We start from the raw sequence: 13,075 nt of genomic DNA on the forward strand, positions 1-13,075 counted from the left end.
CACTGGAGCATCTCTCCCTAGGTGAGTTATTACAGTGCTCTTGGTGTATTGCTGGAGGCAGTCATTCTTGGTTGTTATCTGGAGAGTTGGCTCCTTCCTCCTGTGACTTCTTGTTTAATAACTAAACCTGAGCACTTCTGGCCTTGTTTTGGGGGATGAGGGGTATTTTATAGTGTCTGGGAGTGGTTTTTTTCATTTTAAGGCTTATTTTTTCAGCCATCTGTCAGACTAAGTGATCTTCCATCAAGATATAATCCAGCTGATTGGCCTACTTTTCAAGAATAGTAGCTTTAGTTTTGTACGGTACTGCTGATAGCATTTCAGATTGCCCGGGTCCTTTCCTCCTGAGGGTGGAAAAGACAGCAATTGATCTAATCCAGCTTGGCGTTTATGCCACTTGAAATGAAATTGCATTTTGCTGAATGAAACTGAGAAATGGGAAAGTAATACTGCAAATATGTTGTGCCATGTGGGACCTTCTGCCTGGGAAGCTTCCTAAGGAAGTTACAGGGGAGTTGATTATCCCAGAGAACAAACTCTGTGACCTGTAGCTCTTGTTGCAAGAGATCGAAGTGTGGCAGCCAAGGCTTCTTCTGTAGAAAACACTCCCAGCCAGGAGCCAATACCAAGTGAACTTGAAGGATTCACACAAAAATCCCAGAGAGTATGTATATATAACTTTGGTATATGGTCAATGCTGGATAACATTAGCTCTAATGGCATTTTTTTAATGCCAGAGTACATCACGCTTGTATGCAGGTTGCTCCATTCCTCCACTGATGCCCTAGTTGCAGCTCCAGAAAGGAGCAGCGCGTTTTGCATTTGGCTGGCCATATGCAGTTGGGTAAGTAATTATTAACAGTGACTTTCATGCCACAGAGCAGAGAGGTAAAAGCAATTCCATAGAGCATTAGGAGATCAAGTAGGTCAATTGAAAGGAGGAAAAATTACCATCGGCTATCTTCAATTAAACTGTTATCGCTCCACATGAAGGATCCCATTTAGAGGAAGGCATAAAACCTGAGAATAGAGGTGCCTGAGAGAATAAATTCTCCATTTTTAATTCCAAAGCCAGAGAGTGAACATTCATCGGTAGGCATGAGGAGGAGATTGCTCTCTCCTTCTGTTTCCAGCCTACTTTTAAGTAGAGCCCATTTGGAAATCTCTCAGCAAAACATTTTTTTCATCAGAAAGCACAAACTCATCAAAGTCACAGCTTTTAGTAAAAACATTAATGACAGCTAAACCCTTCCGGAGAAGGGCTTTTGGTTCTGAGAGGTTGTGATGTCTGGCTGTCAAAAGCAGGGCAGAAGGCACCTCAGAATAGCAAACATCTTGGTGACCAAGGTACTCTTCTAGGAGCTGGGGCATCCTGGTTCAAGGACCTGGTTCCTTTCCAAGGCCAGAGACCATAAATAACTTTCAGCTGCACTCATGCGCATGGGAAAGCACCAACCAAACCATTTTTCCTAGTAAGAGTAGTTATATCATATGAGGCAAGGCAATTTCTGTGGCTTGAACCATAGTCTAGATTGACTAAACTGGTCTGAAGTTGATTTTAAGACAGTAAGAGTCCTATGTTGTAGTAAATAAACTACATCAAAATGGTTTACAAAGGAAATATTTTCAAATGCAGAAATTGAAAGGCCCATTTGCATTCTTCTTTTTTTTTTTTTTGTTAAGGGCAAGGAATGCAGAGGAGGAAAGAAGCCAGGTCTTAAATTGCTTGGGGTTTTTCTGTTTGGTTGGTTTGGTTGGTTGTTTACTTACCTTAGAAATATCAGAATTATTCAATTTGGTCTTTGACAAGCAAAAAACGGGGAGAAAAACAAAGGTCAAAATGTAGCCTTCACATTTGCTAGCAGTCTTCTGAGATGTCACTTACATTCCCTGACAGCTCTCTGCTTCAGCTGTGAGCTTCCGGCTCTTTAAACTCTCTCAAAGAGGACCTTTTCCCAAATTGCTTCAGAGGCATTAGAATGAAATAGCTGTAGATAAAAACAAGCATACAGCTTGCAGAGTGTAGGGCAACCTTGTCTCTTCTGCATATAATTGCTGCAGTATTGAGTCGCTGCTTGTGAGGTGTCGCAGCTTCCCTCCTTCACCCGTTTCTGGGCCAGGGGATGTTTGTGTTGATTATTACAGTTAAGCCACACTACACGCTTACGTTTCATTACTGGTGTGTGAAACGTGTTCCAGATCCCAGCTCAGCCAGTGCTGCCTTTTGACAGAGCCTGCAGGCACTCCCAAAGCACATGGGCCTAAACACTCTTGCTCTTATTCAGGTGTGAAATTCGCTGTCTGCCTGTAGTGTCTTGAGCTGCTCGTTTGCTGGGATTTCAGGCATGCGTCGTTATTTTCAGTAAGGTGGTCACCAGTGCTCAGCTTCCACACAGGCTGGTTGAAAGCTTGGGGAGGGACACACAGGCCCCTCTAACTGCTTCGTTTCTGCATCCCAGTGTAAATCTGCAGCGATATTCAGGCTGTTCTTGTCCCAGACGTGTGGAGTGGGGGTGTTTGGGGGAGGCAGGACAGAGTTCCTCTGCCCGGGTGATAAATACCTGCTGTGACTGAGGGAAGAAACCAGATGCTGGCACGTAGAGCATCCGCTGTCATGCTGGATGGCTGATTACATTGTTCTGGACAGAATAAATAATTAATAGCCTCCGGGGTGCTCGAGGTGACAGATTCTCCTATACGCTCCATTAAGCATTTAAGAAACTTCAGCTTGGGCCTGTCCCATGCTGTGTCTGGTTGCTGGGCTGACTTCAGAGGGGTCTGAGCTTGTGCCCAGGAGGGCAAATGCTGCTGATGTCTTCATGTCCTTTGGCCAAAATTTGCGCCATAGCAAAATGCCTGTGATGTGACAGTCACAGCTCCTCATCCAAGAGCAGAACCTACCTGAGGAGACTAGGGCTCCTCTTTAGTTGAATTTACTGTAGGAAAAGGCTTTGGGCAAGAAATTGGTGTTTGGTTTAATTTTTCAAAGGAATAAGTGTGCAAGAAACACAGCTGAGGGTTTCAAATACAAAGTTGGAGCTTGTAAGAGTGCAAGGATTTGGGGATCACTCAACTGTGGATGCAGGTGAGCTGTGGCGCGTGAGGAGGAGGGGACCACTGGGTGCCGTGAGGACTGGGATAAATCAGGCACCTCCAGGGAGAGGAAGGAAAGGAGACAGGCTGTGGGTTAGAGATCCCTGCACTTTCTCGATGGGTTAAACCCAGCCTCCAACAGTCCCATGCAATGTTTTATCTAACTCTTCATCCTACATTCAGAAGGCACACGGGTCCAAGGTTGCAGACTGATGCTCGCTGCCTAGCGCAGTGGGAGTCTGCCTGTAATATTAGTATTATACACACATTCTGTACATGTTCTAGTTTTTTACAAAAAGTTAGAGGAATGTTTTGTAATTTTGAGCTCTCTTTAGCAATTTCATTGATTTGCTCCCCTCCTGTGGTGCCAGTGCTTCAAACTCATTTAAGCTATTTTCCACAATTTTTGAACAATATTTCTTATTAAAAAAGTCTAATCCTTCCCAAACGATAGCTTTAATCTGTCCCAGAAAACTGGCTTTCATCTCGCGATTGCTTTCACAGTGGCACATAAACCCTACAAATGTAATATGGAGCCCAGTAATCCATCACTTAAACAGATTAGTTATGTAGGAGGCTGTATGGCTCAGTGAGTAAAGCAGGCAGGCTTTACTCTCCCTCCGTAGAGGAAAAGCCAGCTGAAGTATAGCTCTGTGCTCTGCAGTCAATGTGCACTGGAGATGCAAAGGGCTTCCTTCTGCCTTGCAGATCTCATGGTGGGGATGGACCCTAGAGGGTGGCTGGTTGCAGTGTCTTGGTTCTCCTCTCAGATGAGTGAGCACAGATGTCCATCACGACCTGAAAAGCTGAAGCGTGAGGCTCAGCTGCCAAGAGGCACGGTCCCCCCCCTCCACTGTGAGAGGAGGAGAATTGCACTGCCGTTGGTATCCCTTTGCATGTTTTTTGGGGACTGTCGCCTTTTTGCAGCTGGTGACACCATGACCGAGGCTGCAGGTGTCCTGGTATCACCTGTGTATCTGTGCAGCATGCAGATGCCACTTGGAAAAGCCTTCAGTGGAAAAGTAGAAATTCTTGAGTTCCCATCCTGACACTGCCCATGGCTCACTGTGTGAGGTGGATCGTAAAATCCCCATAATCGGGTTTCCTTTCAACAGGGTTAAGCAGAGCCTTTGCACCCCGTTACCATAGATCAGGCAGAGCCGCAGCTGACACCGCTGCCTGGCCTTGTTTTTGGAAGGAGGAGCAGGCTGTGCAGAAGTGACGAAGCGGATAAGTCCTTGAAGCTAGACCGGTTCCTTCTGTTGTTCTGTGCATCGCTGTTACTGGATCTCTGCTAAGAAGTATCAGGAGCAGTCCCTCCTATAGTCCTTGGGCACAGCTCGCAAATGCCTTTGCAACCTATGAACATACTAAAAAGTAAAGTTGCTTAGTGCTGGGTGGGTTATCCACTATGGCACTAATTGCTATGGTTTGGGTTTATTAATCTAAAAAGTTGTGTGTTTTGGATTTTCCCTCCCTCTTCTACCTCATTGTAATTAGCCTGAATGCCTTCTCCCCTGCTCCCTGCCACTCTCGTGCATTGCCTTTGGTTTTTAATTCTGTGAAATGGGGATGATGCTAGAGACTGCAGACAGGTGAAATCTGTTGCAATGGAATAACTGGTAATTGGAAAATTACAGTCTCTCAAAAATGGGGTGAAGAGAGAAAATACAGAGTGTCCGGAAGCAAAGCACAAATTGACAGTTCATTATATCTCCTCTTCCTGGTCAGAGTGTCTGCAGACCGAACTTAAAAATATAAAGCAGAAAAGCCAACATAAACAAGTGCTCAGAATCCCATTGACAGCTTTAGGCCCAGGACTAGAGAAAAAACAACACAAGTGCAAAGGATGTTTATGAGACTAAATGTTCTGGATTTGTTTACCACTCCTTTGCGGCTCTGCCAGGCTCAGCTCTCCTTGTTCAGGAGTTGAACGGCTGCTTTGGGCTTGGCGGGGGGATTTCTGAAGCAAAGCACATCTTTTACTCTGGAAACTTCCTTCCCTGTTCATTCAATAGGATGCACCAGGTGTCTAACAGCCCTTTTCTCCAGTGTGATGCAGGTATGATTATTTCTACTCAGTATCAGAGCAAAAAGGTGTCCCAGCCAAGGCGTGGTGCCATCCTGCTAGTGATTGAACCTAAGCTATGTAAAATAGGTGGTTGTGGATGCAGCAATCAAAAGAGACAAGGTAGGAGATAGGCGAGCGGAAAAAGAGAGGCACAAAGTCATAGTGACTTGCTTGAAGAAATGTAATTCAGTTGCACAAATTGAATCTAAGGCTGCGAACTCCTACTCCTGTTCTTCATCCTCTGCTTGTAGGGACCATCAATAATTTGACCATTATGGGTTTCTCTTCTACTGAATTTCCCCCAATTCCAGGAAGGCTTTGGGGTTCTGCTGCGTCTTGCTAAAACCAGAAGTATCAGATTCTCAGAAAGAGACTAGTCTCCCAAGGTTTTCAGACCCAAACTATTTAGAAAAGGATTTTTTTGTCTGTTTATCTGAACTCAGAATGAACTGCTGAAACGTTTGAGGTTCGTCCCTAATAAAAACACGGTTTTGAGTCACTGAAATATTCCGCAGCATAATATGGCCTTCAAAGTGAGCAGAGGTGGTTGTGCTTTGCTGGGACATGTTTTGCCTGGAGTCAAGGCTAATTGTTACTTTAAACTCATATTCAAGGATGCTGAAATCTTACAAATTGATCCCATACAGTTTCTGCCCTTCTCTTGAATGGTGGGAAACTTACTCCTGCAGCCAAAGTATGAGGATTCATTTGAATCTGAAATCTATAAAATCTGTACTTGGATCTGAACCTTTTTTGAACGTTGCCTGGGAGTGGGTTAAACCACTCTGTGTGCTCGTTTTTGCCGACTGTCTCCAGCATGGCAGTTCCCATTCCAGCCTCCACATCTGGCACTGTGGACCCTCATACCAGCGGGACAGCATTGCCCACCATCTCCCACATTGCATCCTTTGTGGGGATTCCTCGGCGTTTCGTGGCCTCGTGCAGGAGATATCCAAAGTTGATGAGGGGTCTTGCTCTCTCACTGTCACTTGAAAAAGGAAGTTTTCACTCGTACAGGTTGGAGCCCTATGGTGGGGAAGTAGTTTCCTTCTGTCATAGTTGTTAAGGCCTACAAAGTATTTGGCAAAAAGCAAAAAATACCACTTTAGAACTACCCTGTTGGAAGTGCATTGTTTTGTTGCCAACCTTTGTTTGTTAACCATTCCTTGCCAGAAAGGAAGTTGCATTTTGTGACACAACCACATCTCAAGCAAAAAGCCTGAAATTTCCTTTTCTGAGAAGGTCAAAGCAAGACATTGCAGCAATTTTAAAGCTTTGTTGCGACTTCATTTTCTTCCAGCCAGGAAGTTTGACAAAAATAATCCTTGCCATGAAAAGTTTTGTTTTCCGCAAATCAACATTTTGTTTTTTACCAGAGAAAAATGCTCCTGGAAAAATTCCTGCTCTGGGGTTGGCTTAAATTTGAACAAAACAACAGTGTCTCCTAGTGGCTGACACTAGGGGAATGGCCAAATCCATCTTGGTTTTCAAGTGTCTTTTCCTTGACCCTCCTCCTAGATCTTTGCTCCTCAGAGTGAGAGAAGTGGGAAATGAATTGTTCTCTAAGCAACAAACCATTTCATAAGCCATAAAAATATCTATGGCAGGCCGTTTTCTAGGCTCCAGTTGGTGTTGAAAGAAGGTAATTACATTTGAAGGCTGTATCACTGAATGCTTGGCTCATCTGCTGTTCAGCTTCCACTCTAATAATACAAAAGCTCACATCAGCAGCTTAGCCAGCATGCAGGGCTATCCATCCTTGTCTTTGCCCAGTGGGTCCTGCCTCCATGTCACTGCAGGATTGTGCTCCAAATGTCTCGCGTTACAGCAGTCCTTGTCATTGAATTAGCTCTGCCTCACACCAAATATGATCACTAAAGGATAATGAAGATCTCTTGTCTGAAGCAGGATTGGCTTTGCAGTGTCTGCCTGCTGTCTGTCAACCTTGCCCAGGCGTCCCCCGTCATATTGATCTGCTGGATCAGCTCCTCATCACAGCTATTGATGATCTCATCTGGGCCACCTCCTTGTCCTCTCCTTTCCCTCGTGCCCTCTCTCCCCTCCCCTGAGAGATGGCTGCAGCTTTCCTCCTGCACTCTCTGAACTCGTATATGAAGCAAAAGTCACAGCGCTGGAGAGTAAGCAATAAGGGCACCAAATTGTCGAAGGAAATTGGCAAATCAATTCAAGCAATAATACCGGCAGGTTAACTGGTTGCAATGCCGTGCGCTCAACAGGCCACAGAAGAATCTTGGCGTTGGCTTAGAAAACATGGGATTTTAGAGAATAGCAACTTACAAATTCTTTTTATTTGCCTGAGGGTGTTTTTAAGTTTGTTTGGCTTAGGCATTTCGGGTTGGGCACTGACTTTTTTGGTAATGAGTCCTGAGATTGTCTTGTCATACTCGCATAACTCCAGGATTAGGGATTTTGAAATGATCACCAACTATCCCAATTTTCATGATAAAACTATGACTCTTGGCAGCACATCTGGCAGCAGCGAGGTGAACTTGGAGAACACTGAACTGAGTTTGACTTTAGCGGATGAGACTGCTGCTGTATTGCAGACTACAAGGTACTGTAGGTAGCGATGGGCAGGTTCTCAATGTTTCCCAGAAGAAAGTGCTATAGAACAACCCTGTCCCTTCAAAACTGCCCAAGCCGCAGCTTTCTTGCTGATGATCGTGTCATTAATTTCCCAGCCACAACACGCTAACAAGCTATCCTTAGCCTGCCGTGAACACCCTGTCCCAAGGAGCCCTTAGTCTGCTGCCTGGAGGGATGCAAGAATTTAGCAAGTTATTTTGCTTCTTGTTAAGAATGCCCTTGTATAACTCTGGCTGAGGGGAGACTGAACATGCCAGCCATGCACTGCTCCTGACAAATAGCTCAAGGACGCTGTGAGCATGGTGTCGCGTCACCACTGTGGCTTACAGCCGGACAGGCGCCTGGCAGCCCGCGGGGCTATTTCAGGCTCAGTCTCTGTTGGGAAGCTGGTTAGATGCCATCCTAGAGCAGCCCTTTTCTTCAGCTGTGTTTTCATTGCAAAAGGAAGACCTCTGCCCAGGTGTTTTGGCATCATCGGGGTGGGGAATAGCATGGGCGAGCGCTGATTGATGTTAGGGAGGGAATTGCCATCCCTGCAGCAAAGAAGGTGTGAGGAGCACAGCCCGATGAACGTGCTGTTCAGGTGCACTGTGCAGCCATCTGGGCCACCCCTTGCTAGAGACTGAAGAACTGAAAATTGCACAGTCCTTCCCCTGGTGTCCCTTAGTAATTAGTGTATATGGATTATAATCATGAGGTCTGAGGCTCTTAGTGCTCTTTCTCCTGGATAAATGGTTGAGCAAAAGACAGTCTATTGCATAAAGTAATTTAGCCTATGAATGATGGTTCATTAGCAGCCCACAGACTGTCGCTGCCTATAGGAGGGGATGTGTGGGCTTTTCCTGCATTTGAGTTAACTCTTTCACCCTCTCCTTCAATTGCCAAGGATTCAGTTTGCAAAGTGTGGAGTTAAATGTGGCTGCCACAGTATTACAATGGTTTCTCCCTTCAGAGCCTCAAATAATGCAACAACATCCCCAAGAAACTGCCAACTTTTAACATAGTGTCTAATGACGGATGGGGAATAAAGGAAGCTATTATCAGTCAGGAGATGAGTCAGATATGAAAATAACACCTTTTTCTAGACAATATTATTACACCGAGGAAATGAAAAAGACTCATTTTCTTTTGCAAAGAAACAGGCCTTGAGCGTTAGAAATGCGCATTGCAGAGCCTGGTGCTGTTTGAAGGAGTAGCTCCAGCAAGTGAGTGAACCCCATCCCACCTTTTGCATCTGTCCCTGCTGTGCCACATTTTGGAGCCTGGGTGCTGGGCAGGCATCGCTGTGCTTCCCAGGAAAGGAACATCTAAGGCTGTGTCTGAAAAGCAAGATTGTAGCCCAAGGTAATTTGGTGCTGGTGATAGAGGAGGGGAATGGAAAAATCAGTTCTTGGATTTAAGCTGCATGCAGTCTTGTACACTCAGAGAAACCCACACTAATCCTGGAGGGAATCCTGACACTCAGGGCCACACTGCTGTCATTTTAACAAAATCTGCTGTACATGACTAAGCAGGACTTCAGAAGGAAAAATCATCTTGGGATTTTGGGGGGACAATTTCCAAAGGGAGATAAATATCTTAAGGGAGATAAAACTATTGATCCTACTGACTTTCGCTGCTATTGGTTTTCCTAATTCTCTTAAGAGATGTCTGCAAGAAAAGTGCTTTGTTTGTACATGAATAGAGCTATGCTGTATTGACAGTGGTCCTGCCTTGGATATAGCAGTATCCATAAAGCTCTGCTGGGGCAGTGCAATAAAAACAGCCTGACCAATGCAAGTCCAAACAGAAGCTTTACAAGCCATACTAGCCATTCACCTGGATAATTGTATCTTGCAACAGCGAACAAGCCATCTCCTTTGCATAGCTTTAGGGTTTTGGGCCCATGTATTGGGCACAGTTGTTCTGCAACTGCTCCAGAAATGGGCTGGGATTCTGTGTTTCCAGTAAGACTCACAGGGACTGTCCATGAGGCTTGTCTGCTGTTCCCCTCAGATACCTATCTGTCTCCATGGCTCTCCGGAAGGAATACAGGAAGATGTAGCATTTGTACATCATTAGCATGAATCCCAGAGCGGGAGGAACATACCAGCCTTTAGCCATTTCCTCTGTGTATCTGTTTGACCATGTTGCTTTTTTGCCCCATAGCCAGATGAGTTGACCAACGCCTTGGAGATCAGTAACATCGTCTTCACAAGCATGTTTGCCCTGGAGATGCTCCTGAAACTCCTGGCCTTTGGCCTCTTCGGCTACATCAAGAACCCGTACAACATCTTTGATGGGATCATAGTTGTCATCAGGTCAATGCTAGTTCTTTTTCCACTGTGGCTTTTCTGCTGAGGGCTCAGGCCAGTTGGGGAGTGGGATGGGGAATAGGAATGACGTGGCATGTGTTAATCCAGGGCTCACTGGCTATGATGTGCTATAATTATGCTGGCCTTTTAGGTTCCTGTCATTAGAAGGGCTGTCCAAAGTAAATGGACCTGGCAGATGGAGAACAAAGTCTATTTACGCCACACATCTAGCACTGTGGTCAATTTTCCACTGAAGTGCAGAATGGCTGGTCCTGGGAAAGGAGTACTGTGAGTGTCCATATCCCAGCAGCGTGCCCTCCCTTTCCCGAATTAACACATAGGCCAGAATAGGGCAAGCAGGAGGGTAAGAGAGGGCATTGTTCTGCTGTTCTCTCCCAGGGAAACACAATCCCAGCCTAAACTGGGGGATGTCACAGCATGTGTGAGAAGCTTGTGCAGCACCTCTCTGTGCTGGGATTCTTTCTAGCAGTGCTGTTCACCCCTCGGTCAGTAATTTGAGGCAGAGAAGTCAAGGGAGACACAGCAGGTGTAAACCAGGATAGTGCTCTTGGCTTCAGTAGGCCCATCCCTTTGATTCAGGGAAGTGAGGAGCAACAGAGGCCCAGAACAAAGGCCAGTCTGTGGCCTGATCAAATCAACCCACCCCAACAAATGTAAATCCCTCTGGATATTAGCTTGGTACAAAATTGTGATCCACATTTTGTGGCTAGGCTTGTGACTGACTGTAGTGATGCAGGCTAGCAGGAGAGATGCTGTGTTGTGGAAAGCCACAGAAAGCAAGGGAATTAAAGAATCAAGAAACCAGCTATAAAGAATATAGGTTGTGCATGAGCAGGTGTATCTGCACAACTGGGAAGTGAAGGTGTTTTTCAGAAGCAAGGAAGTAGTGGGGAAATAAACTATCCCTTTAGGGCTTAAATGGTGTGATATCCTGTAAGAAACCAGCCTGCTCAGGGCTTTCACAGTACGGTACTGCTGTTTATAGTTCTTCTCCTTCTGGTGTTCCTGCAGTGTCTGGGAGATCATTGGCCAGTCAGACGGAGGCCTCTCTGTGCTACGAACTTTTCGGCTGCTCCGGGTGCTGAAACTGGTGCGTTTCATGCCCGCCCTCCGTCGCCAGCTGGTGGTCCTGATGAAGACAATGGACAACGTAGCCACCTTCTGCATGTTGCTCATGCTCTTCATCTTTATCTTCAGGTATCAGAGGCCGCAGCTCTTCTTCGATTAATTGTTCAGCTTGCTTAAGTAATATGTAGGTTAGAATAACAATACACTGCATTTGCTAGGCTGCCTACATGATAGAAGCGCTCACAATAGACTGACAAGCAGACGTTCAACAGAGTATTTACCTCTTTTCGGTCTTAGTTTTTCATGCAGTACTGTAATTCTGTAGATGAATGAAGTACACAAATAGGCAACAATTGCTCTGGAGTTCCTGGGAGGCTCGTTTAGCTCTATGTCAGGAAGCTGTCAGTAACTGGACTCTACCAGTGTTATATTTGAGATAGAGGTTGTGCAGACTCCAAGACTTCTGTCTGTTTGACCCTATAATGCTCCTCAGGATTCTGTTCTTGGAAACCAGTTAGATTAGGGAGCTGGCAATGTGGTTTGTCATTTTCTAGGCAAAGGAGATCCCTGATTTGGCTTCAGTATAGACAGTTGTAATGAAATGTGACACAGAAGAACCAAATGGCAGGGTTTGATCAGTGATTATGTCAGTGGTGGAGCAGAGCCCTTCTTCCTGGGAGATACCACTGGCACATACCTGGGCAGGGCGGGGGGTAAGTGTCCGAAAAATCACTGCAATCCTCCCTACACCCATATTTCACACCATAATGTGTATCTTCCATCTCCGTTTTTTCCTACTCTAGCATTCTCGGCATGCATCTTTTTGGATGCAAGTTCAGCCTGAAAACTGATACAGGAGACACAGTTCCAGATAGAAAGAATTTTGATTCCTTACTTTGGGCCATTGTGACTGTATTTCAGGTAAGCTCTGGATCCTTTGGGAAGATTTAATGTAGAGCACCTGGACAAGTTATTTCACTTTAAAAAACCCCACTATTCCAGTAGGTGTCAAATTTGAACTGAAATGGCACTGTAGAGCTATTAAGGCAAAGTGATTGTGTTTCTGAGTTAGCTGGCCTCTGTAAGCCCTGATAGAGAAGCAATCTACTCAAAGTCATCACTGTGCATATCTGTTGTCAGTAAAAGTAAAGTCTAAGAAGGTCTGGAAATCCACCCTTATTTTCCATTCATATAGTCAGTAAGATCAGACCCACAGTCTACTATTCTGTAGATCTCTGTCTCCTTACCTGTCTTCACTTCCCCAAAAATGCACTTTGCAAACAATTTCATTTAACTGGGAGTGACAAATACTGTCACAAATCAGAGCTGGAGTTGCTGGCTGTATATGCTGAGAAAGTCTTCATATAAAAGTTGTGTTTCCTCTGCAGACAAGATCTGGTGTGTGCTTGAAATTACACAATGGAGCAATAAGCTGCTGTTTCCAGGACATTCTAAATATAAAGATTAGTCTTTTCTGTTTAAAAGCTCAGTCTTTAGAGTCCAAGTGCAGCAAGTGGAGCACAATGTAAACAATGTTAAACCAAGTTTCTAAATGCAGAGTAGGTGTTCGCCACAGTTATCATTCAAGGTAGAAACCAGTCCAGAGTCTTCACTGTGAAGAATATAACTTCTTACAAAGGGGCAAGGACAAATAAGCATTAGTTTCACAGGTTCACATTTTTCTTTTACCAACATAAATACAAATTTCTGCATTTATTCTAACAGTCCCTTGGGAAATAGAGTTGACACAGAGCACAAGGGCTCAGTCCTACATCCAATGAAAATTAATGAGTGACATGACTCAGTGCAGCTGACTGCATTCCAATCCCCAAAGCTACCTTGTTTTTAGGAGAGTTAGAGGCCATTTTCATTGTAAGCATGAATTAATGTGGAGCATGAATCTGTCATCCTTTTTTCTTAG

The 13,075-nt window shown here is 45.0% G+C and overlaps 1 protein-coding gene across 5 annotated transcripts in view; it reads left to right on the top strand.

Annotated features, from left to right (window-relative positions):
- Positions 1-13,075, top strand: part of LOC128134739 (voltage-dependent T-type calcium channel subunit alpha-1H-like) — a 129,112-nt gene that overhangs the window by 61,851 nt on the left and 54,186 nt on the right. For all 5 annotated transcript variants that reach the window (XM_052772815.1, XM_052772817.1, XM_052772818.1 and 2 more), the window contains 3 exons: positions 9,920-10,071; positions 11,098-11,283; positions 11,958-12,075. In XM_052772815.1, the coding sequence (XP_052628775.1) occupies positions 9,920-10,071; positions 11,098-11,283; positions 11,958-12,075 (456 nt within the window). The remainder of the gene's footprint in view (positions 1-9,919; positions 10,072-11,097; positions 11,284-11,957; positions 12,076-13,075) is intronic.

This window comes from Harpia harpyja, chromosome 21 (assembly GCF_026419915.1).
Source record: "Harpia harpyja isolate bHarHar1 chromosome 21, bHarHar1 primary haplotype, whole genome shotgun sequence".
Classification (NCBI taxonomy): Eukaryota; Metazoa; Chordata; class Aves; order Accipitriformes; family Accipitridae; genus Harpia; species Harpia harpyja.